This window comes from Mustela erminea, chromosome 7 (genome assembly GCF_009829155.1).
Source record: "Mustela erminea isolate mMusErm1 chromosome 7, mMusErm1.Pri, whole genome shotgun sequence".
NCBI classification, from domain to species: Eukaryota; Metazoa; Chordata; class Mammalia; order Carnivora; family Mustelidae; genus Mustela; species Mustela erminea.
Window position 1 is genome coordinate 137,131,019 of NC_045620.1, and position 26,118 is coordinate 137,157,136.

At 54.1% G+C, this 26,118-nt stretch overlaps 1 protein-coding gene across 3 annotated transcripts in view; it reads right to left on the reverse strand.

Annotated features, from left to right (window-relative positions):
* The window catches only part of RNF144A (ring finger protein 144A), a 105,460-nt gene that overhangs the window by 34,199 nt on the left and 45,143 nt on the right, over positions 1-26,118 (reverse strand). Inside the window, exon 1 of one of the 3 annotated variants that reach the window (XM_032353403.1) lies at positions 14,683-15,292. The exons of the other annotated variants lie outside the window; for them this stretch is intronic. Within the exon in view, the coding sequence (XP_032209294.1) occupies positions 14,683-14,701 (19 nt within the window). The 5' untranslated portion in view covers positions 14,702-15,292. Of the gene's footprint in view, positions 1-14,682; positions 15,293-26,118 lie in introns of those variants that run through there. 3 annotated transcript variants of the gene reach the window in all.

The window sequence follows — 26,118 nt, forward strand, 5'->3', positions numbered from 1 at the left end:
ATCGGGATTTGTCTTGTCCAGTTTTCTACTTACAGCAAAGGCAGGTGTACGTTACAACAAAGATATAACACAGGAAGAAAAAACAAATCAAAACACCAACCAATGACCGGAAGGGACACAAAATGATTCTAGCATCTTAGAAAGACTCAGAGATGTAGGAGACACAATTTCCCGCCTTCGGGTCTTCAGATTCAATTCGCCACATAAAAAGCTAACTGATGATATAAGGCAGGATGTGGTCGATGTGAGAAATCAGCGCTCTAGGTACGTGGTAAAGTTGCAAGGAAGTCTGGGTAGAATCGTTAAAATAGCTTCATGAGGAGGATGAAGTTTGAGTTTCGAAGGGAGGTGCCATTTCACACGGGTCAAAGAGAGCAGCTATCAAAACGGAAGAGAAGATACGCTAACATCTTTCCCTGGACAGAGACTGGCAGCCCCACGGTAGGAAGAAAAGGAGCTCTCTGCTCTGAGACAAAGAGGGCACCCAGAACCAGTACGGGCAGCTCTGTGCCCATTACTGGCCTTGGTGCACTCGTGTTGTGATGGGGCTGATGAGCCCGTCCCCTGGGGATGCTGTGAGGACCTGGCATATACAGGAAATGCTCAGGAAAGACCAGGGAAGATCCCTACTCCCCCTCCCGAGAGGTCTCATTCAGCCATCCTTTTATGGATCTGCGAGAAAGACTCGGAGGAATCAGACATTTCCGTCATCTGTACCAGTTATCTCTAGGGACAAGGAACTGTCATGAGAACTTCTGAAAATGTATTTATATACCTTTCTCAGGTTCTGTCAGTCGTAGCTCACTAGGTATCACTAAGCCAGTGTTCGGGCAGGACTCAGCTCTGTGGACTCTATGCTGGGCGTCTGGATGGGGGAGAAGCTACGGCACAATCTTGAACACAGTCTGAGGAGATAAGACACAGTGACAAAGAACACAGGAACATCAGTGGTGTGAACTAACAGATAAGCAGGGGAGAGCCTGACCTTCAAGAGCCAAGCAGATGAGGGCAGCTACTAAAGGCCGGCAGGAATCCCTGTGGGGAGTAAGGGCAGAGATCAGCATTCAGGGCAGGAAAGGGACAGTGCCCCCGAGGATCCGGACTCCTCCCAAGACTTCTAACAACCAGGAACACCTTAATCTAAGGTGTACTTCCTATTGTTAGAAAAGGACTCTTTGACACAAATTCAAATAACTTTTGGATTGGTTGTAGCCTTCGATGTAATTTAAGCAAGTTGTCCTTTGACCAGCCACCTAGGGGGCCAGCACTCACAATCTGGGGTCACTCAGCTATCTGGGGGTGCAGAGGGAACCAGATGTGCCCTCCCCTAAGTTCATTTTAATTTGGAACATTCCTCCACACCTTGAATCTATCCATACTAGTATTATTATTATTAATTATTATTATAACATTGTTATTATTACTTTAGATGTCCACAAGCATTTTCTAGATCCTGGGCTTATGAGTCAAGGTTTTTGTTTTGTTTTGTTTTGTTTTTCCTTCATATTCCTCTGTATCTTTTTTTGTTTGACTCCCTAAGGATTTTTTTTTTTTTCAAGTAAATTGCTTAAACTCACTCTCTAGAGTGAGGATTAGGTTTTGACTATGAATGTTAGCTGGCCCTATAAGGGATCAAAACCTATATAAGAGGCATGGCAGGCCTGGGCCAAAGGCTTGTCCCTCCCAGAGAGCACAGGGCAGGTGGCTGCGAGCTATGGCCCAGGCTTGGATTCCAGAGGGCACTGTAGCAGCAGTCTCAGGAGAAAGAGCTCCCCACTTTGGAAGGGAGCAGACCTGGGTTCAAATGCTTGTTCTGCCACTTGGTCACTAACTTTGGAGAAACATCATAACTTCTAGGAACTTTAGTGTTTTGACTTCTTAAAACTAAACACCACAACCTCCCTTGCTTGTTGTAAAGAGTGAGAAGAAATATATTTACGATTCCTGGGTCTTTTTACCTGTTTGGTAGGTGGAAGTCACTATCATATGTCAGGTTCAGGACCCTGGACATGAACCCATGTGGGCTAATGGAAGAGACAAGCTGCTGAGCAGAGAAACTGTAGGATAAATTCAGTCTTTCAGGAAGCCCCCCGTGCTGGTGGAAATCTTTGGAAGAAGCAAACCAAAATGAAAGCGTCATTCCTTTTTTTTTTTCCCTTAAAGATTTATTTATTTTAGAAAGAGAGAAAGAGAGAGAGAGCGAGCACACACACCTGAGGGGCAGAGAGAGAAGGAGAGAGATCTCAAGCAGACTCCATGCCGAGCACAGAGCCTGAGGCAGGGTTCAATCTCATGACCTGAGATCAGTGCCTGAGCTGAAACCAAGAGTCAGTTGCCTAACCAACTGAGCCCCCCAGGCACCCCTGAAGCCTCCTGCTTTATGGTCCACTGTCAGTGCAGTCCAAATTTGGACCACACTCCAGGATGTGGCAGAAAAGCAGACATCTAGGGACAAACCTTCCTATAGTCCTCACAGCCCCAACCGCACATCCTGGGCAGACTGTGCATCACGGGAGCACTCGCCTGCCCCAGAAACCGCCTCTGCCTCCACACTAGACCACTTGTCCTCTCCTGGCTGTTCGCTCCCAGACACTCCTTGCTCTCCCCAGCCTCTGGGTTTGGCTCTGTTTCCTGTTTACAGCATCTCTGAAGACATGACCCTTTGCACAACTGCAGCCTTGACCCCTCACTTCCTTTCTTCCTGAACCACGACTTCCACTTGACCTCGAGACAGTGCGGCCGCCCACTGCCCTGTGCACATGTCAACCATGGTCTCTCACTTCCCTCCCTGAGAACTACTCGAAGCAGGTCAAATTCCGACTTCCTGGCACCGTGTCAGTATTCTTTCCCCTCGAGATTAGAGACTCTCTGAGTGCCCCAAATCAGGATTTAAATGTAGGTAACAATGGAACATATTTTCAAAAGAAAGAAAGAAAGAAAGAAAAAAATACTGTTTAAGCCCGTCATGGGCCACCCCTGCACACAGGATGCACCGAATATGATTTTACAAACACTGAACAGCTGCAAAGCTGAAATAGGAATTTTCTAAGAAAATCACAATGCACAATAAAAGAAAAAAAACAGTCTTTGTTTTCCTAATGGGAAGGTCAAGTCACATGAAGCCAACTATTTTAAGAACATCTGGTCAATTATGAGTATTACTCAACGTAAGGAATTCAAACTGTTTCTGAGGGAAGCGACTTGTTACTCACTGCTGGGTCACGCAGAGCGGCACGTGGTGTAAGATGCGTGGCCTGAGGACGAAGGCTGGAAGGGAAGGCAGGCTGCATGTTAGCCCAAGCCAACCCCGGGGATGGGCCAGAGCCCTCCCACCCCTGCGCTCCGGTCTGTGCTCATCTGTAGGTCCCTATGTTCCCCACCTTCACCCTTGCAAAGATGGCCAAGGAAGGCAGGGTATCTGTTGGCCACTCACTGCCCACCTGTCCCTCTCCCAAGGACTCCAACAAGCTCACCTAAGCTGGCTGAGTCTCCCCCATTTCCTCCCATGCTCACGCCTTCCCTGCCCCATCACATGTCTGACTCCTCCGAGCCCTCCATGCACACCATCAGCCCCGGGTGTTATGAGGGCTCCCTCAGTTCTCTCATCCTTTCGGTTGTCCCCCCTTCCTGGAGTCTCTGCTGCCTGCGGTCAATTGATTCTGGACACCTGCTCCCCAAAACATCAGCCCCGGCACTGCCGGAGAACTTGCTAGTATGCGACTCCTTGGGCCCTGACCCAGACCTACAGAATCACCAACTCATGGGGGTAGGGGTGGGGTGGGGCGGGGGGAGCAGGGAGAGACCCAGCAATCTATGTCCCCATGAGCCTCCCAGGGATTCTCACCCACAGGGAGGTCTGAGAGCCTCTGGTCTGTGACACTCCGCCTCCCGCACTCCCCACCCAGGTCCACCTGAGCTGAAGCTCCAGGAAGTTATCGTCCCGCAAACACCACAGCACAGCACCGGTGTGTGCCAGGCACCGGGCTAGACTCTGCATACTGACTTTCATCTATTCTTTTTTATGTCTCTCTCTGGGTGAGTGTGGCTCTCCAGGTCTGCTGCATGTTTCAGCTTATCTCACCAACTTGCGAATTTATTATCCAGGGCTGCATGCTGTTTTCTCTCCTCTCGCCAGTGCTGGTCACAGGCAGATCTTCCTATTATATGTACATGTGTGTGTCTACATGTATGTGTATATAAATACACACACATCTTGATTGCTTCATGGCATCACGCATTTTGCGAATCCCTTCCATGCATCAATTCATTTATCTGCATGATGACTTTGAGACTTTAAAAGTTGCCATCATTCCAATGGAAGTCAAGGCACAGAGATCGGGTAAGCCGAGTTACCCAGGGTGGGGTCACGCACAGCCACCGACCAGCACACTAGCCATGTGTGCAAGACAGGAAGGCCCAGGCATTGAACGACCTTGCTCAAGCTCATTTTGATCTCCTTCTGGGAGACAGGAGAACAGGGCCTCCTCGGTCTGCAAAGATATAAGAGAAAGGAATTTCAGTTCTGCCTCTGAGCTTCCCGGGCCTTATTCATTTTGGCAGTGGAGGTGGAAAGCTGCGGCCTCGTAATTTGGGGCCATCATGGTAGCAGAAACACGAGAATGGTAGCTGAGTAGAAAGTTAACTGTAGAGACGCCGACTTATCCAAGCGCACGGTTTCCTCATCCCTCAGGAAGACACGCGGATGTTACCCCCTCCAGAGGAGAGGGCCACAGCTCAAGGGCAGACAGTCATGATTTCCAGCCAACTGGGCTGCCAGGAATTTACATGAGTGACCTGAAAACCACAGTCCCGGGAAAACCTGCACATGCACGTATAGAGAAGTTTCATGCACAAATGCCGACACTTGGAAGCACCCAAGGAGACGTCCTTCAGTGAGTGAATGAAATACACCAGTTTCTTCAGCTGGTGGGATGCCCAGACGATAAACTGTTATTCAGAGCTAAACAGAAATGAGTCAGGAAGCCATGAAAAGACACGGGGGATACGTAAATGCATATTCCTGAGGGAAAGAAACTGATCTGAAGAGTCTGCATACGGTGTGATTCAGACTACAGGACATTCGGGAACGCATAGAATTAGGAGACCCACGATCGTGTGCGGGGGGAAGACAGAGAGCCGAGCTACGGAGGATGTTTTAGGACAGTGAAACTACTCAGAACGATACTGCAATGGTGAATACTGTCTTCGTACCTTTATGGAAACCCACATGATACGCAACAGCAGGTGTGAGCCCTACTGTCCGTGTTACGGACAGAACTGTGTCCTCCTCCCCAAATTCCAAAGTTGTAGCCCTAACTCTCCATGTGACTCTCCGTCTTTACGAGGTCCTTCAGGTTGCATGAGGTCATACAGGGCGGGGCTTACAGGGGAGGACCATCTGGGTCTCTCCCTCCCGCACTGTCTCTCATCTGCCTGTGAGGACACAGGGAAAAGGCGGCCATCTGTGAGCCAGACAGGGGCTCTCTCCAGAACCTGCCCACGTGGGCACCTGATCTCAGACTTCCAGCTCCGAACTGTGGGAAAGACAGTCCTGCTGTTTAAGCCCTCCGCCCCCTCCCTCAGTCTGCGGTCTTTTTTGATGGAAACCTGAGCTGACAGGGTACATGATGTTCTTCAAGTGATTCTCATGTGTCCATACATGTTCATCCTGGGAACAGATGCCCTTCCTGGGCGGGATGTCAGCAGTGAAGGTGAAGGACGTTGTGCACGTGTGCGAACTCTGTACACGTGTGCGAACTGTGCAAGTGTGCGAACTGTGTGCACGTGTGCGAACTCTGTGCACGTGTGCGAACTGTGCACGTGTGCGAACTCTGTGCACGTGTGCGAACTGTGCACGTGTGCGAACTGTGTGCACGTGTGCGAACTGTGCACGTGTGCGAACTGTGTGCACGTGTGCGAACTGTGCACGTGTGCGAACTCTGTGCACGTGTGCGAACTGTGTGCACGTGTGCAAACTCTGTGCACGTGTGCGAACTCTGGGCTTTGCCATCAATCTTGCTACGAGCTTGAAACCCGGAGGAAAGAGCTCTTCTTCTTCTTCTTTTTTAAAGGCTACATCCTGTATGGTTCTAATTATACGACATACTGGAACTGGCAAACTGCAGATCAGCCAACAGATCAGCAATCCCAGGGGACAGGAAGGAGGAGGAGGCCGGCTGACTAGGTGGGAGCAGGGGGTGTTTTAGGGCAGGGGGATATGCCGCATAAAGCTGCAGTGATATAGTCATGTCACTGTGCATTTACCAAAACTTCACAGCACAGAGAATGAGCCTAGATGCATGCACATTTAAAAACAAAAAACACAAAAAAACTTTAGGAAGCCAGGGCATCCTGAGACAGGGAGAGAGAGTCTAACTCTTCCACAAACACACAAAATGACCTCACTGCAGGGGAGGGGCCGGTGCTGAGCCGAGTAAGCCTGGGAAAGAGTCGAGTCTGGAAGACCACAGGCACAGGGAACCGTCTACAGGCTCCGAGCCTCCGCCGATAGAGCCGTCTCCCCGGCAGGGTGGCTCAGCGGTGCGGAGACGACCATCCGTGTTCACTGGAATCAACACACAAGCAGGCGACGGCAGTGGGCAGGAGCCAGGTTTCTCACTGTTGGGAATGGAAGGTCCCAGCGAGCCAGGGGAGGCGGCCCACATGACCCACGTGGTCCCCATCAGAGCGGGAGTCAACAGCGGGAACTCGCAACAAACACGCCTCACGCAGGTGCAGACGGCTGCCTACAGGACCACTTACGGACACGTGCACGCGCGGGCTCCCAGGCACACAGCTGTCCCCGCGCTCGGCCGGCTGATGGGGCCCAGACGCAGGTCACGCGTACAGGCAAGGACACCCCCCCTGCAGCAGGCACACCACGTGCCTAGACCTGGGCTCCTAAGGGCAATGAGGATACGAAGGAGGCAGATTGAAGGACCTGCGCGGGAATGTTCCCGCTGATTCTGGAACGTCCTGTAATGCCACAAAGCAAGACGTCCTCGAGTGGGGCAGCCGGCCACAGTGCTGGGGTATGTCACCGCAACACGGGAGCCAAACGCACTGGCCCTCAGGGCCTGACACAAAGTATACAGATTACTACACAAAATAGAAAATAAATGTCCATAAGCTCACACTGACATAACTACGTGGCTGAATGAATGAATGAATGAATGAGAGAGAAAAGATACTTCTCTCATGCAGAAAATAACCCAAGAACTCTTGGTGGCTTCCCCACGAGAAGCAGGAGCCTAAGTCCAACTCCACGTGTGGCTGTGCAGGGTGGCTTCCTGCGGGGAGGACAGTGTGGACGTGGAGTGGGGAGTCACCGTGCGGTGGAGAAAGCGGCCGCGCACCCGAGCCAGGCGACCCAGGCAGCCTGCGCCGTGGTGGGTCACGGCGACCGCGTGAACCCTTGAGTGTACGAGACAGACACGGCACCTGTGTCTCCGTGGTCTTCTTTCCCAAACCCACAAGCCAGCATCAGACAAACCCCCACAAGCCTCAAGGTCTTCCGAAGCAAGGAAAGTTGGAGAAACTGCTGGAGGCGTGGGAAGCCGGAGGAGGCAGGAGAAAGGCGTGCCCTGGGTGTCCTGGAGGGGACGGGCTTCGGGACAGAGGACGGACACTGGGGGCAGAGTATGGGTGTGGGAATGAGGAGTGGACTTCCATCGCTCACGTTCCAGCGCCAGGTCACAAGCTGTGACAAGTGCAGCGGCCCCTGCGGACGTCACTAGTCCGGGGAGCGGGTGCGGGCGAGCTCCCAGTCCTTCCCGTCTGCGTCATTTTCCTAAACTGAAATCCAAATCTGCTAACTGAATCTAATCTAAGTCTGTACATCTAAATCTGAAATGCACGAAAATAAAACGCTTATTAGCAAAAAAAAAAAAAAAAAAAAACACCGCCTTAACTTTTCCACTTAAAACCAAATAAGCCTACTGAAATGCAGATTCTACTGGAAAGGATAACATTTTTAAGCCATTGTTTTCCCAAATGGCCTTATCAAGGGTGACACTGAAAACCTGAGAAATACATTTATTTTCATAAATGTCACCTGAGAAATATTGCGTGAAGTCTAGTTAGAGGGTTTGTTGCTTATTTTTAACCATTAGACTGTATGGTTTCCACCTTTCTGGGCAGCCCAGTGACGCTGCAAGAAAGGTTTGAGTCCGAGTGGACTGGACCGCGCTCACTCACTCAGAGGCCACCACAGATCATCAGTGTGCAGGGGGCGGTGGACAGGGAGCTGCTCTTAGTTCTTTATCTGAAGCACTCCGCCCTCGGAGTCTGCAGGGGAGCGGGGAAGGGCAGACACCATCGACAGAGGAGGAGCCACAGAGCAGAGAGGGCCACCGCCTGTCCGAGTTGCCGCTGTGCACAGCCCCCGTTCTTAATGGATCCACGCAAGAGACTGCCACGGACTTGCTGCGTGCTGCTTGGGTGGGCCTGGTGAGGACGGAGAGGGCTCCGCCGTTTGGAGCGGCCATAGCGGGACACTGAGGGCCCATGTCACGGGAGACATCTCCTGCCCCAAAATGCCACCCCGCATCTGTCCCATCACAGCACGCAGAACAAAACACAGGGTTTGAGCAGAGGCTGCTAGTCTGATGCCTTCTGTAGCGAGGCCCCTGGGAAGCCCACGCAGACAGGACAGATTCCTACAGAAAACATTTCCAGTGATGTCGGGGGCTGGGACTTTGAGACTCTTGCTCCCTGGCTGGGCAGATCTGCAGACCTGCAGACCTGCTTCCAGAAGGTGCGACTCTGGTGGGCAGCTTGGCTTGGGACACGGTCGGCATTCAAGGCAGGGCACTCACTCTCACTGCTCAGGGGGATAAAATACTTTGCAGACAAGCTGCAAATGAGCTGGTAACTTCCATGGCCCAGCCAGCTTCCCACGGACGGCCCAGACAAGCCTGTGCCCTGACCTCCGTCCAGGAACGAAATGCAGAGGAGACACGAAGGGCTTACTGTTTCAGCTCCAATTTGCAAATGTTACACTGTGGCTACCAGCAAGGGACGCTTTAAAAGTCAAACACAGAACACCATTACTTAGGCTGGAGGAGGTCCTTGGATTATTTGTCCTCTTTTGTAAAATTTCTATTTTTTTTTACTTATTTAACAGAAAGACAGCGAGAAAGCACAAGCAAGGGGAGTGCCAGAGGGAGAGGGAGAAGCAGGCTCCTTGCTGAGCAGAGATCCTGATGCGGGGCTCAATCCCAGGACCCTGGGATCATGATTGAGCCGAAGGCAGACGCCTCACCAACTGAGCCACCTGGGCATCCCTGACTGTCTGTCCTCTCAGAGAGGATTTCCTTCCTCTGAGCCATTCAGGGATTTGCTAAGAAGTCACACAAACCGCCACCGCCCCACCCCACTTCCTTCCACCCGAGGATGAACTCCCTAAAGCATTCTTGACAAACCCTGCCAGTGACACCATCATTACGTCCCATCTGATTTTTCCGGATACGGATACAGAGATGAGCTGCAGAATATACAGACGTCCATGATGAAGCCTGAACTGATCCTAACCACACTCTGACCCTAAGCGATCCTAACCGCCCTCGGGCAGACAAGGGACAGTGTGTGGGCAGAAGGAGGCTGGTCCACGCCGTGGTCTCCCTGCCCCTGTAAGTCGCTGCTGGGTGGGAGCACGTGTCTGGCCAGCTCATGGGGGTGGCAGGTCCGACACAGTGTTGCTTTCTTTGAGGCACCGGCAGAAGCCTTGTTGCTAGGACGACAAGCCTGGGAAATTCCTGTAGTTGGGGCTTTGCCAACCCCTTGAGTTCATGCGTTAAGACATAATGGAATAAGGAGCAGGCAGTGGGGTGGGAGCAGGCCTCTGGGAAGAGTCAAGAGACCAGCTCTGTTGCTCACTGACCACACGACCCTCACGGCCCGTCACTAGCCCTCCATGGATCCATGGCCTCGCCCTCACTTTGGCCGTGAGAGCTGGCCCCCACGGTTCCTGAGTCCACGAGCCCCTGCTGCTCCGACACAGCAGAGCAGGGTAGCTCGGCTCCCGTGAGAGGCCTCCCCCCTGCGCTGCCGCCCCAGCAGCAAAGGTCTTCCCAGAGGTGGGCAACGGGTCTCAAGGGAGACAGCAGCTCCCGGATTCAGCCCTGCTACTACAGGTCTGTCTCCGAGCCCTCGCTGTGCCTGCGCCCCTGAGTCCTGTTCTGTCCATCAGACCCTGTAAACACTCAGCACCCTCCCGTCCTGCCAACAAGTGCCCTTCAGGAGGCCCTCCCCCTCCCATTCCTGCACCTGCACACCCCGACCCTTTCACTGGCATCAGTGAGTTAGCCAGTGTTGGTAGGTGCCCACGAGTCCGAAGCACCGTTCTAGACACGGGATGGAGAGAGCCAGACGTGCCACGCTGAGCACCGTCGGGTAACCAGAACCTTCCTTCCCTGGCTGAAGCACCTTCCCCGGGAGATCTCAGCCTGAAGGAAAAGGGATCCAATGAAAGGCAGAAAATGACAAGGAATCTGTTCAAAGAACCTCCAGGGAAGGGGAGAGGAATCCCCCTTTCATTATGCTGAGGTTTGAACTTATTTGATCGACTCCAGCCAGAAAACTGAGTAAAATCTGCACCTTCCAGAGACATTTTACTGCATGGATATTCCAAGTTCGGTTATGTCTGGAGTGTGTCTTTGCCTTCTGTCCAGAAGCCGATGCGGAGGGTGATGGGGGGCCAGGGGCACTGGAAACACAGAACCAGGCAGGCACCGGCACTCCTGGCAGCCAGAGGAGGCAAGGGGCTTGGGGCAGGGAGGCAGGCCCCGAACTGGCAGGACCGGGACCCACTCGTGTGTCTCAAATAAGCAAGCGGCGTCAAAGGCCCAGCCTGAGGTCTCGGTGGTGCACAGGCAGGCCAGGACCAAGAACACTCCAGAGGTCAGCAACTGCAGAGGTCACTTGGACACGGTACATGCTGTTCACAAAAAGAAAGAAGCCCCAAATGGAGTCACGGGTCCCCAGCAGCCTCTCTCAGGAACATGACCTTTTGAAAGCCCTTCTAAAAGGTCCTGATGAGCTCTGGGGAGGCCATCTGCAGGATAAAATCCCGACTGCCAAAGCAGCTGGATGGCTCTGTTGGCTAAGCATCTGCCTTCGGCTCAGGTCATGATCCCAGGTCCGAGGATCGAGTCCCATGTCGGCCTTCTTGCGCAGCAGGGAATCTGCTTCTCCCTCTCCCTCTGCCTGCCTCCCCCCACCCCCGCTTGTGCTCCCTCTCTGTCAAATAAATAAATAAAGTCTTAAAAAAACAAAACAGAACAGCCGTGCTCTTCTTTCTTCCCTGGAAAGAAGACGTCCTGGCCTGAAGCAAGCCCTTCTTCCCTCCTGCTGCTGGCTTCTTGCCCGCCGTCCCTCCCACAAACAGCCTCTCCTGTGACACCTGCCAGAACTGCTGCCCCTTGCTGGATGGGGTGCTGCCCGGCTCAGGAGCTGCTCAGGGAAGCCAGCGAGGTCTTCAAATTTACTTGGTTGGATTTCATTTTTTAACTCATGTACACACCCACTAGAATTGCTGAAATGCAGGTTGATGTTGCTGGGGTGGAGAAAACGGTACTCAGCTCACACAGGCTGCCATAGAGGGTGGGGACCCCCACCACCCCGTTACTAACCGAAGGGGACCCCAGAGTGCTGGGCTCCCACATGGCTCCAGTCACCAGGAAGGTCAGCCCTGAGCAGATGGACAGATGGTCCCGCCCTCAGGGAGCTTACGCTCCATGGGGAGTGGCCGCAGCAACCCAAGTCAGAGGTCGGGACCCGCTGGGCAGGGCATGGTGACAAATAGGGCCGATGACAAGTGCCCACATTCTGGACACTGAAGGAGAAGCTGCTGGGATGGCTGATGTTCGGGTGTGGGTGTGAGCAAGGGCAGTCGGGGGCCCGGGCTCTGACCCAGCAGACAGGACAGAAGCCAGGGGAGGAGCTGGTCTGGGTGGTCTGAGTTTCTCCAGCACCTGCCCGCTGGCTGCGGGAACATCCGTGAGACCCCCTGAGCCGCCAAGAGGCAGACAGTATTCTGGGAGTGGCAGACGAGGCGGTGCTGGGCCAGGCCGAGCTCCCCAGAGCCTTTATGGAGCCGGGTTTGTGGACCAAGAGCCAGGCCCTCTCCTCGGACGGCCTTCAAACTCAGAATACTTTTTTTTACACTTTTGAAGATCATAAAACCACCAAATCACAAGCCAACAAAGAAATGTAGGCCACCAAAACCTAAAATACTCACTCTGGCTCTCCCCAGAAAAGTCTGCTGACCCCCGCCCGATCGGTGGGCACCTCCGCTCCACACATGGGGCCAACCCAGGCTTCCTGAACAAAGCTCACAAAGACCCTGAGAGCTGGTTCCAGGTCACGACCACAGCGAGGACTAGAGTAGTCGGAGTCCAGAAAACGCCAGGTGCGTGCGCACGAGCGCTGGCCTGTACACTGAGACACCTGGCTCCCCAGTACGGGACCTGAGGGGGACGCGTGACAGGCGAGTGCAGCTTGTGAAGGACACGTCTCTGCTTCCCTGCACTGGTGCCCCAGACCACTGAGACCCTCAGGCTCCCAGAATGTGTTCTGGAAAGAGTTCAGCACAGGCCAAAGGGCCCAACCCACACCCTTGAGCCAGGGGACACTTGCGTGGGAAAGCCCACAGGAGGCCCCACTGCTCTTGGGAGCGTGGCCAGGAGCTCTCACTAGGCCCCCATGCAAGCCCTGCAGCCCACGTGGGAGTCCAGCCACATTCAGGCTCCACGTCTCTAGATCTGGAAGCCGCACCGTGTGCCGTCTACTAATCCCAGCGGGGGACCAACAGGCGAGTCCCACCTGAAGAATAGGACTGGTTCTCCCTGACCTGGAGCTCACCGTACCTGAGACAGATCCTTCCTATGACATCTCCATGCGGCTCTCTAACTGTGGCCGTCATCAGAGCTCACTGTTAACGACTAATAAATTGTGAGCCGCTGTGCACGGGGCTGGGCAGAATCCACGGCGTTCTGGTCCATGGACCTCGACCATCTTTCCAGTGTCATAACAGTCAGAACCGCCGTCCAAGGGCTCTCTTGTTAGAAAACAAGCAGGACAAGCCTTAGGAATGGTATGTCACCCCAGTGGTATGACGATTGGGACAACCACACTACTAACCTTTATGTTTTCCCAAACACAACGGCCCTCGACTCAGTACGGCCCCCTCTTCCTCAACCCTCTGATCCCCCACATGAAACCGCCCATACCCACACTCATCACTCCCTGTCACCTTCCCCTCTCTGGCCCCCACGGCCATGTTCCGACGTGTGCAATGAGCGCATCTTGATTTCTTTGCTCTCTTCCCCCTCAAGAATGCAAGCTCCCCGAGGAGGTCAGTATAACCATTGGACAACTGAAAAAAACCCACTCAAAAGAAAAAACTGCCAAATGCGATTTTGTTCTCTCCCTCACTGCCTCGTTAACTAGGTAGGAAAAGACGTGTCTCCATGGGGCAACGTGGGTTTCCCTGGGGCGGAGAGGACAGGTCCCTTCCCCAAGAGCCAAGGAGACAAGCCGGTGGGTCTCACTCTCCCTGAACAGACAGAATAGAGGCGGATCCCCCAGAACTACCTTCTGATTGGAACAGCATCTCTTGTGCTCTTAGGAGAAGTGGCCTTGATTTCTGGCTTCTCTGCCCCACCTCTGTTCTGCACTCCATCAACCAACACTGCAGGGGCAGGAAGTCGGCTCAATTATCTTCACTTAACACATTAAGAAGCAGGGCTAGGGAAGATCAGTGATTTGCCCGAAGTCCCACAGTAACAAGTGAACACTCCCGGATTCTTCTCCTCCCGTGGGAAACCCACATTCCCTTCACATACCACACGCCCGGGCTGCACGTCCCAACGGTCACCCCACGGCCCCGCCTGCTGGAGCCTGGGAGGGCTCCTTCCCCCACCAGGTCACCCCCTCCACAACACACAGGGGCAACTGCTCACCCGGCTGGCCTAGCTTCTAGAAAATGGAAGAGGCTGCCCTCTGAGGGCATGTACTCCTGGTGCTTTAAGTTTTCCCACCTGAGAAGAATAATTTTCATCACAGAGAACCTTCCGGTTGTTCCATTTGCATCTTGCTTAATGATGCGAACAGTATGACTCTTTAGTGGGCTACAGTGCAGGGGCGGACCCAGCACTCCACTTCCCTAATGAGAAGACGGTTCATCCCCACACGAAGGCTCTTCTGTCTTGCCCAAAGTTAACGCCAAAGACTGTCCTGCTAATATCTGGAGGGGAAAATCTCTCCTCTCACTGAGCCTCCCAAGCTCTCCACGAAGAAGGCTGGCCCTCGTTGGCCCTCACACAGGATCGCCCGGAGGTCTGGAAGCGCCCGCCCGCCGCAGCCCCGTCCCCCCATGTCAGAGACGGGTCCCAACGGTCCTCACACATCCAGACCCCAGCCACCTCTCTAGAGCTCACATTCCGCCAGGGCCTCCCCATCTCCCCCAGTCCCAGCCCTGGGTGGGGAGACCCGAAGCGCTGATGAGCTCACAGGACGGACACGGAGCCACCAAGTCACAAGAGAGAGAGGTGACGGGGGCCGTGCTGGAAACCTCTTCCCGCGCCCCCTGTTCCCGATGCCTCGCCCGCCCCCACGCTGCGGCCTCTGGCCAGACCACGCTGGGAGCTGTACCAGGTGTTAAAAACAAACGGCAGAACTTACTCAGAATTAGCTCTGACATGGTGGCGTGGGTCCGCGGGACACTGGCAGACCTCTCACTCCAAGAGAAGAAAAGCCCCGGACGACCAGGGTCTGTGCTCCACCCGCAGCCCGCTGCTTCCTGAGCCCGAGCTTCGTTCACAGCACACCCCCGGGGGACCGAGCATAATCAAATAAACTGATGCAACCTTTCCTGATGGGAGACGGAGACGCGAACTTCTGATTATTCCCAGGAAAACACCAGCCACAAGCCGGGAGGGGCTTCCAAGGGGAAGCATTCCTGCTGGGAATGCCCAGAATAACACAAGTCCCTGACCCGTATTCGCTCCCAGCGCGACCTGACAGCCCGGGGGTTTCCTCCGAGGACCCGGCGCGGAGCGCTTGGCCGCGGAGAGCAGACGTCGGCGTCGGGGAAGGACAGCACCACCGCAGCGATAATGGGTCTGATGGGACCAGCTTCTCTTACGGACGTAAAACTCTGGTCACTTGAGAATCATTAGTGTAGTCTGGCAGCACCAAAAATAACAGAACCCACTCTGTCCACCACTGTTTTCCTCACTCACAAGTTAGCACCGGGCTCAGACACATCCACGGCCGTGCACGGATTTCCTGGCGTTCCAGAAGGAAGCAGGTCCAAGCTCTGCAGGGTTGCGTAAGGCTGAGTCTCCCCTCCTCTCCTGGCCAGCTCACCCCGCCCGCCGCCCCCCATGCCTCCTGCAGGAACAAAGGGATAGTCTGGGTGCTTTCTCGGGGTCCCTGCCAGCTGAGCACCTGGCACCACCACGACCACAGCCAGTTTCTCCCCCTAGAAACTGAGGGTCTTCTCAAGGGCCTCCCCCCACACACGTCCTCACGTCTCTCCGGGCTCCCCTCTCCGCCCAGCACTCCTCACCGTCTCGCTTACGGTACTTACGTGTGGACTCTGTCCCCGCTCCAGAATGTGCTGTCGCGGACGCAGCAGTCTCCTTGTGGTCCGCTCAACCCTCGGTCCAGAGACCCCACAGCAGCACTCCCGCGGCAGACCCGCACCACAAGAGGAGGTCGGCACACTCACACGCCAGACAGCGCCTGGCCGGGGGGGGCACACGGGGACAGGGCGCTAAAAGGACCGCCCCGTCTATTACCTGAGGAGCTCCCCGAGTGACAGGGAGAATCCGATGCCCGTGGAGCATTGACTGCCTGATACAACGTTCGACATCACACCTAGTTCGATGTGCTCTACACGGAAAGTCAATATTTGCTGAGTGGATGGCTCAGTAACTACTAGCAATTAAGGGTGATTTTCTCTACAGTGAAAAAAAAAAAAAAAAAAAACACTCATTTTGGCCCAATAAATTTATGTGGAAATTGCCCAAAGGACCATGGTGTGAACATGGAGAAAATCTGCCAAGTTTCTCTTCCTGGGAACCAGGGCGCTGGCTCCCGGCCCCAGCTCTGCCCTCAGCCAGCTCTGTGACCTTGGCAGATCTCAAGTGCTTGGAGCCCTAATGCACGCGCGTAGAAAATGATAGGGTTCATTTTCCACCTGTAAAAAATCAACTGCACATTTCCTAAATTACAATAACTTGGTTAGAGTTAAAGAGACACCAATCAATTTGCATCATTACAAGTGCAACAAGAGGCCTTTTGGACTAGCAACAGGCAATATTCACTGACGTGCTTAACAGTGTTTAAATCCTTTGATCAGGAAGTCCCGTGTCTAGGAATCCACAGAACTGAAAACATTAGGGGCACGAAAATGCTCATTACGGTATTTCCCGTAATGTGGTTAAACGTGAAGTACAAGGATACGATTTTTTAAAAGACTCAAAACCAGCAGAAGCATGGAAAGAAGAATGGAGAAGTGCAGGCGCACGGGTTGAAGTTCAAAATGACACAGCAGGTGGAAAGAGGTTTTGGTCAAAATCTGCAAACTGTACCTACGTTGACCCACTGACCCAGAAACCCCACTTCTGGGCACGGGAACAGTATGTAAAGTCAGTCACAGGCGCCCTGTTTGAAACACCAAAAGATGGAAAACGATCCACGTCGGACACTGGTGGAATAAGCCGTGGGGCATCCACGCCGTGGACAGCAGGCCGCTGCCGACAGCATGGACGGCTTGCTAGGCATGAGAATGGGAAGGTCTGCAAGACACGTTAAGCAAAGAGAAAGCACACAGTGGTACGTCCTGTGCCCTGAACACTGTGAGCTTCATGTACGCTTGCACTTAGGTTTACCTGCATAAAGAGACAGGGCATAAGTACCCTGGATCTTAATTAAAACAGCCTCCTAATGGAGGGAACAAGGCTTGATGGTGGAGGGAATGGCCAGGCACATAGGCAAAGAGAACTTCTCAATATTTATGTTTAAATAAATCTATTTGCAAACAATATGGACATCCCTATTTTAAAATCACAAGGTTTTGGGGGCTCCGGGAGTCTCAGTCTCTCAGTCGTTAAGCGTCTGCCTTCAGTGAGGGTCAGGATCCCAGAGTCCTGGGATCCGGCTCCGCACTCAGTGGGAAGCCGGCTTCTCCCTCTGCCACTCCCCTATTGGGGTTCCCTCTTTCACTCCCTCTCTTTGCCAAATAAATAAAATCTTAAAATAAAATAAAATAATAATGTTTTGGGCTTTCCTTCAGCAGCACATATATTAAGATTGTGATGTTCTAATAAACTGAATTTGAATGTTATACTCATGGTAGTTCAGGATAAAGAAAGGGTCTCCCTCCTGGTCTTCAGGCAGTGAAGGGTTAGCACCTTTCCACGCGGCACACCTGCTGCCTACCTAGAGTTACGAAACATACATCACTATTACATAATTTGAGAGAAAAGTTCCCAATGATATTTAATAGCATTTTTCTCCTCTGGGCTGGCTTAGAGTTCCAAAAATGTCAGTGCATCTCTGCTCTCCTACGTGTCTCTTTCGAATTTAAGATCTGACATTTAATTTATCGTCGACGGGTTCAACATCCTTCAACGGGCTGCCTGTCAGAGCCGAGACTTTGGACGAGCCCCTGTCAGCTCAAGGAGAAAGGCGTTCACAGGGCCAGGCTTCCCCACAAGGGGAAAAAAAAAAAAAGAAAAGAAAAGAAAAAAGTGACATTAATTCAAATAAGAATTTTAAAAAATAATAATAATAGCTACTGTTTATTAAGACCTCCTGGGCCACCTGCCCTTGTCATGCATCTGGCGGAGGGGCCCAGGCCCAGGGAGGCCGGCCACCAGTCCAGGCCCGCTCTCCGACCCACAGGGCTCCCTCGTCTGAAATGAAACTAGACCGTGTGAAGCCACAGGTGTCACAAGGCGGTGACATCACTGGCCACGTGTGGAACCGTGCTTCAAACCCGGTCAAACAACACCGGTGGAGAAGAGGTGTGAGTGAGCTTCTGCCTCCCCTTCCGCAGGGTAGGATCTGAGAGGGAGCCGGTGACCGAGGGAGCCGGTGACCGAGCCGGCCGTCATCCGCGGGGCAGGAGGAGCACCAGCCACAGCCCAGGAAACCGTGGGACCAGTCCTGAGTCCTACATCCTTCCTCCCGCCGCGGAACAGCCTGCTACCCCAAAGCCCAGGAGATGTGCGGCCCATCGGTCAGCAAATTTTATCCACTCGGGGTCAGACGGTAAGTATGTTGGGTTTTGAGGGTCACACGGCCTCCGTAGCGACGACCGGACTCTGCTGTTGGAGCCCCGCGGTAGCCGGACACAGGTGCCGCTCCCGAGGGGCCGGGCGCGGGCGTGCACGTGGGACCCGGCAGGGCGCCCGCCAGGGCCGAGATCCCGCCGGCCAGCCCAGCCCCTCCCCTCCTCCACACGGTTCACTCGCGTGACAAAGGTGCATCCCCCCAAAATTTCATTTCCACTCCAAAATGCCTGCGCCTGCTGGGATGACACGTCCCAACCTCTTCCTCGGCCCCCACACCACCCTCGTGGCCTCCCAGGACTCGGACCCCATCAGCATCGAGAAAGAACATTCCATCTCGGCCTCGCGCCCTAGCGCTTTTTGCCTGAAGAAGTTCTGGGCCTTCCCACACACGGCCTCACTGGGCCCGTTTCAGCCGCACAAACACCCTCCCCTCTCCTTCTCCACGAGGGAATCTGCATCCCTCCCTCACCAGCCTGCTGGTGGCATTGCCCAAGACCCCCACAGACAAGCAAGAGGACCCCGTGTGAATCTCAGGGGCCCGTGTCCGAGGCAGCTCCCCCCAAGTTAACCTCCACAGCAAGTGGACAAGCGTCTCGGGGTCGAAGCGGGGCCACCTGGCCTCACGCTTATGACTTTCTGTAGCTTTTGTTCTGCGGGTTTGACAACAACATGGTGTCTTCCTACGCCCACATCCTCACAGAGGCCCAGGACGTGCCACAGGACGAACCCAGCCACCTGCGGTTAAACAGGGGATGTAGTTCTGAGGAAAGAGCCTCAGTCTCTTTTATGCATGGAGTACGAGACACCATGTGAGCCTCACACAAACAACATCCTTCATGGAAGGTGTATGTGGTCTCTGAGGTCAGAGGGCACTGGGTTTGGATCCCACTCAGCTGCCACGTTACCACGTCAGCCACGCTGCTATGGCCAAGTCCTGCAAGACCCATGGTTCCTGGGGTGCCAGATTGAACACGACACACATACCGCTTCACTTAACCTTCTCATTGGCTGTGAAGTGCACACTCGTATCCCCACTTTACAGATAAGAAGACTGAGATGTTCAAGTCCCACAAAGTCTCCCCTGTTAAATATCGGAGCCCAGTGTCACCAAGGTAATGCAGCTCGCACAGCTCCAGCCATAACTCAGGGCGTTGTAGGCACCGCTGGCAGCAGGGCCTTCCTGCCTCTGATCATTCAACATGTGCCTTTGGGATTTTCTGCCCCCGTTGGTGGAAGATGGGCACGGCCTAGCTAAGGTGAGCTGGAGAACTGATCTCACTACCTCTGTCCTGCCTGATCACCTGCCTTACAGCGGCAAGTGTCTATAAAACGTTTCCTCTGGAAGTTCCAGCCAGGACACAGTCCACGGATAGGACCCCTGACCTTGGCCTGTACAGGAGCATGTACAGGTTGGACACATCCCAGAGACACAGCTGGTGCCTTGTCAGCCACGGTCATAAGAAACATCTGTAGCCAGTCTCTCAGGCAGGGGTGTTCATAAGCTAGAGGGGCCAGGAACCAGGGGACCTAGAAAGGGAAAGGGGTGCCAACAGGAGTCTGACCCTACTTTTCCCACTCCAAAAAATCACTATTAGCCCATAGAAGACACCACCTGAGGCTGCCTCTGCTCAGCCCAACCCACTCGAAAAATTCTTCTAAAGGTAAAAATAAGTTGCAGGCATACGAAGATGTGCAGTTTAAGAAGACGAGTGGGGGTGAACGCCAGAAGTTATATAATATCCCGGCTGTAGATTGGGGGGAAGTTCTCTCCCCAAGGTTGACAAACGAGCAAAGGGGCACGGCAGCATTTCAGACTGTCACTCCATCGCCCACAGAACCGCCACGCAAATGAGCGAGCTTGTGCTCCTGGGACAAGGAGGTAGGGAGGCGGCGGAGGAGGGGGACCAGTTAAAATTAGAGTCTGCTCAGGGGGGTGCCATTGCTTGGACTTCCAGCGAAGAGGGTGGGAGACGCTGGCTCCAACGTGGCCACCCAGTTGGCTTTTACTTGTACAAGGTGGTGGGCATGGAGTGGGGGGGATGGCGCCGTCCCTGCCAGGACCCCACTCATGAACCGGGCTGCCATCCCCCGACCCTTCTGCAAACCAGTGAGAAGGAGTCAGAAGGAAAACCACTTTCAGCTCAAAAGCAGCAAAGCAGGAAGCTAGAAATAGCTCTTCTGTACTCTCTTCATTTGCAGGAGGAAAGCATTCAAGGCCTCACTTCAAAGGTGGAGGTCCAGGTGCGGGTCAGACAATCGGGAGTTGAATCCACGCCAAAAATACAGTAAAAGAGCAAGGGAGAGCCTTGGGAATCCTATTGTACACACCTTCGTTCTCCACATCACTCAGAGATAAGTGACTTCCTCTGCCGAGGACCCAAGCGGCAGAATCAAACCAGGAGACAGGACTCCTGATGCCCAGATCATCGGTGTTGCCGGGCCGCTCCACTGAGACTCCAGGGCTGCCTACACTTCCTCTCCAGATTGACTGGCGGCCCATTCCCTGCGAGCTGTTCCACGGGGCTGAAATACTGGGCTGAAGGCAGGAAGTCGGCCAGAGCGAAGGGTCAGGGAAAACACACCATCACCCTAAAACTACCTTGTCCTCAGCCAGACCCCACCTAAGAACCCCGTTTGGTTTTCAGTCATAACCATCCCATCCCAAAAGCTGCTGTGTTGTTTATCTTGCAGCATTCTGGATCTTTCTGGTACCTGTGCCAAACGAGATCAGGATTATCCCGTAGGGCAAACGGGCCGCTCAGCGGGGCCCTCCCCACTCCGTGCAAGTCTCATGGTGCCCAAGGAATCAGGCCGGCTTGAGAAACCAGACAACTGGAGGCCACTCCTCACAGCCTCTTAGACATCGAGGGAGCAGAGAGAACACCCGCCTGCGCAACCCTCCCAGAGGCCCCAAGTAACTTCCGGGCTGGGGCCAGCCTCAAGCCCGCTGGAGTTTCTGGAACAAGGACAGCACAGCGGGGGGCAGGAGGCCCGCAGACAACAGCAGTAGAGCAAAATGAAACGGTGATCCGTGCTTCTGGCTTTCTACGGCCGCCTGATACTCAACAAGGTGTGTGCTCGCCCTCCCTCATAATCAAACAGGTAAGAAAATGCGGCAATGGGAAAAGACACGTTTAGGAAAATCATGTGGAGCCAGGAGTGATTTCAGTGCACAAAAATCCAGATCCTTGAGGTTTACTTTCTTTAAGAAACATGTCTGTGCCCTCAGTTTTATGCAGGCCATGGCTTTGGGGGCATAAATGTAGCTCAAAACTTCCAGTGAGGACGAGGGTCTGGGAGGAAGCACCGGGCCACTGAGAGGTCACTGCAGGAAAGTTGTACGTAAAGAAGGCTCACGTCACCCACATTCCAGGCCTGGACACCGAGTGCTGACCCCAGGGGCATCACATCACCTGGTCACAGAGGCCTGCAGCTCTCCAGGGGAACCTCGGCAAGTCACTGAATCAAGCCAGGCCTCAGTTTCCACATCTACAAAAGGAGGGTGACTCCTGTAGTCTGCGAGTTCTGCCAGAACCAAGGACGGCAGACCGGGTGGCGCACACGATTTACTGTGGGCAGTTGCGGGGGCTGAAGTCTGAGATCAGGTGTCCCAGGGCAGGTTCCTTCGGAGGCTCTAAGGACAATCTGTTGCAGGCCTCTCTCCCCCGGCTCGCGGCTGGCTGTTTTCCCCTCTGTCTCTTCCCACTGTCTTCCCTTCCGACGTGTCCGTCTCCACATTTCCCCTTTTTAGGAGGATACCCGTGGTGCTGCTGCACAGCCCACCCCAGTGTCCTCGTTTCTACCAGAGTCTCTCTAGAAAGACCTTGTCTCCCCATAATAGCACATTACAAGGTCCTGGGGACAGGACTCAGCATGGGAATCTGGGGGCACACAGCCCACAGCAGTACTCAGGGCCGTCATGAGGACCAGACACATGAATAGACATGACACACTGCTATGGGGCCTGAACTGCATCAGTGCTCTGCCAGGAAGGGCAGTTGCTGTGGTCGTGATGACGCGTGCTCCATCACAGATGACGGGCTGTCACCAAGGCCACAGCCATGGACCAGGAGGCAGGAGAGCCGAGATGCCTGAGGCCATGGCCACCGTGTCCCTGAACCTGAGACCTCATCTGACCGACACGCTCTGCCAACCTCCTGCTATCACTGCCAGGGAATAAGACGGCTCTCGGAGGATGTGGCATGACAGTCCTATATTTGAGAAGAGTGCTTCTCTGAGGTGTTGGCAGATGCCCCACCCGGTCCGAAAGTGCATCCTTTGTCCTGATGAAGAGTTACTTTGTTTCTCCCCAGAGAAACTGGCTCAACTGATTTGTAATCAACAAATTTGTAGGTAATTTTGGCTGCTACATTGTATGGCTGGAGAAAAGGACCAAGTTACCAAGGTAGGTTTGTCTGCTGTAAGGAGACCAGGCTGGCCCTGAGGAGCGGAGGGGGTCCTCTGGCCCCGGAGCCCTGCTGGGAAGCCCAGGGCCTCATTCCCGCCGGGCCACAGGCCACACTGTAATTACTGGACACTGTGCCATGTTCCCAGAATAAACCCTTGGTTTGCCCTGGCCGAGGATATGACTAGCAATTGGCTAAGTTGGATATTGCCAACTAGAAGTTTGTTCTGGCATTAATTCTGACCTGCCTGCCTTCTGTGCCCTAAACGTTCACTGTCCTCCTCCTTCAACCAAAATAAAGTAAAAATGCCTTCTGCCACCATATTTTAACTCGTGAGTCATCCCAGAGGATATTCTCATTCTGTATTTTCTAATGCAAATAAGGAAAGCCAGAAGGTTCTAGAATGCATCCGCAGAGCGGCTGCCAGAGAAGACACTTGACGAAGGGACCCAGGCAAGGCTGGGCAGGCTGGTCCCACCACTGTCACTGTCAGCCTGGGCCCTGCGGTCTTAGCCTCACACCATCCCAGCCGATGGCACAGCACCCGCCCCACAAGTCCCCTCTGTTCCACGTCACAGCTGCAGGGCCCCCGGGGACCAGCGTGGTAGAGCAGGAGGGACCCACATTTAAAAGCAGTGGACAAGAAGTCCCAGAGAATGCAGGTTCCTTTCAAGAGGAAACTGTTTCCCCTACAGATGTCTGCGTCTCATTGCATGCAGTGACTCGTTTCTGGAAACCATCCGTGTTCCTTGAAATGTTAATAAGAGGCACCCCCAAAATACAGGTTCCAAAAGCAAACATTTGTGCTTTGAGTTTAAAAAGTGTGTTCATGTCCTTCAACTGATCTGATTCTCCCAGCAAGCTCCTGGGTTTTTCCCCATTCCCACACATAGGAAAATGGAAATCTATGGGAGAAACGCACCTTGCTTCCCCCAGAAGCAGACCCTGCGACACTGACCGAGTCAAGTAGCTTATTTAGGAAGAGGTGCCAGGAGCACGGCCGTCGCTGCGGGGAGCTGAGGTAGGCCGGGAAAGGCGAGTGGTGAGGATCTGTTCGCCAGCAATGGCCAGGGCGGTGAATGGAAGCTCTTCCCTCTGGGGAAGGTGGGGGGCCTCTGTCACTCCCTGTTCATCGTCACCCCATCCTAGAGGCAAGGGAAGCAGCTCTCCGTGAGCAGGGGCTGCTCCAGGCGGGGCTGGTGTGCTCGTCTCCATACCTGCAGCCCCCACAGGGGCAGGTCAAGGGGGCTCCTGGCACTAAGACCTCAGGCAAGGAGATGCAGGTGCCCACAGCCAGGCCAAGTGGCACTGGGAGGCAGGGTCCTTGCAGGCCCTAGGTCTCCCGTCCTTCCCCCGGCTGGGCGTACCTGAGCCCTGTGCTTCTGGGAAGCTCTCCTGTGGACGGTGACCAGGAGCCCGGCCCTTCTGCGGAGGAGGAATTCCATGGTCCACGTACAGAGCCACGTACAGAGCCTGGTTTGCGGTCATCTGTCAGGCACAGTAGACTCTGACTAGAGGAGGAACAACTCGATGGCGCAGAGATGGGATAGAAAGTGTTCCCTTCCGCGTGTGAACTGCTAAGAGCCTCTGGTCCTGAAGCGAACAACGGACCATTGGGGTGTCCCAGGAGGGCTGGGGACTGGGGGCATGCACGAGAACATGGGGATGGAGGGGCTCCCAAAATGCCCTGCAGATGGCTATAAACTCAGGACCCCATTAGCAGAAACCAGGCAGGAACCCAAGGGTCGATTTGGGGAAAGGCGTCTGTGCAGTGTAGACACATGCCCATGCAAGAACAGAGGGCTCCCAGGGGGCAGTGTCCAGGAGGTGGAATCCCAGGGCAGGCGGCGGGGAAGTGGGCCCTGTGCCTGCTGGGGATCAGGGCCCCTGCAGAACCCCAACGCTCGCCCACCCATGGGCTCCCTCTGCATCCTGCGCACACAACGCCCGCCACGGTTCTTATTCCACTGAAGGAAGGAGCTTCCTCAGACCAAGGGACCAGCTCCCCGAAACTATTTACTGTGCTGCGGGATGCCGGGGGAGGAGGCCCTCCCGGAGAGGGCACCGAGTGACGACGGACCTCTACCTTAAAATGTTCTTTTTATAACAGGCTGCTAGGGATATTTTGGGGATTGGGGATTTCAACAGTGGCAATTTGTCCTTCTCCCAAAACAAACCTCAAAGCACAGGCTTGCAGGTTCTGGGAAGCCGCTCCTGCTGACCAGAGACGGCCCGTCTGCATCTCTGTTGTTTTGCATTCTGCTCCCTGGAAGGACAACATTCCCCACGTGGGGGTGAGCCCAACGCTGAAATCTTCCAGAAACGCCCCGGCCAACGTGTCATGGTGACACTCCCAGGGCCGACCAAAGCACCTCTTTTCTTACTAAATACAGGACTTCAGAAACCGGGCAAACACAGGGCCTCACAACAATTGTTTGCTGAGTGAATGCCTTCTTCTTGGACTGAATGTGTGATTGTGGTGTTTGGAGTGTGTTTTCCTCTCTTTCTTGTTTCTTTCTTTCTTTTTATTTTTTTCTTTATTAAATTACACTAAATGTTTAACTCTCTCAAGACTAGAATGGACATCCTGTTTCAAGATGGGAAACAATACAGGAAAACCCCAGTGAACCTGTACTGGCTGTGAAAATAGGCATTTCCTTTTACTATTATAAAATTAATTAGCAAAAATTAAAAAAAATAAATATCATGCTTCTTTCACTGTTTACCCAGAAAGGACAGGGAAATGGCTTCATCTATGGAGCCCTGAAGACGCAGCCCTGTAATGTTCCCCAGAACCCGGGGCACGGGCCACCCGCCCTGCACCTCCTGTGAAGTCACACCCACATGCACCTACTGTGGATGCGAGATGTTCACGCCCATGTCCAAGGGTGCAAGAGGGTGCCCAACCCCTCGTAATGATCCCCAAAACTCATCAAACCCTAAACATACAGACCTTTCTGTAACTGGGTAATTGCAAGAAAACGCGTTCCCTGTAAGAGGGGGCCCAGGGCTGCCAACCCGCTGACCCAGCCCGCCCCCCAGATCCCACGAGCACGGCTCTGCTCACACACCACCAAGCAGCTCAGCCTCCCGCCACGGCCACCAACACACCCCCTTGCAGCCACCAAGGATGTGTCCCATCTCCCCTCCCAGCCACGTCACAAACCACTCCGGGCAGAGTGTTTTATGCATCCTGTGATGCCCCCTCCCGGCGGCGCTCGGCCCGCGGAGCTGAGGGAAGCTCTTGTCTACACACCCCTCCAAGGACACGTCCCGCAGAAGTCCTCGGAGGACTCCTCCCCACGCGGTGATCCGGCTTCTGCACCCATACCCCCCGCACCCTCCTCCATCTCAAGCCACAGGACGGGGACGCCACGGAAGGAGAATTCGACCAGAGGGCAACGTGC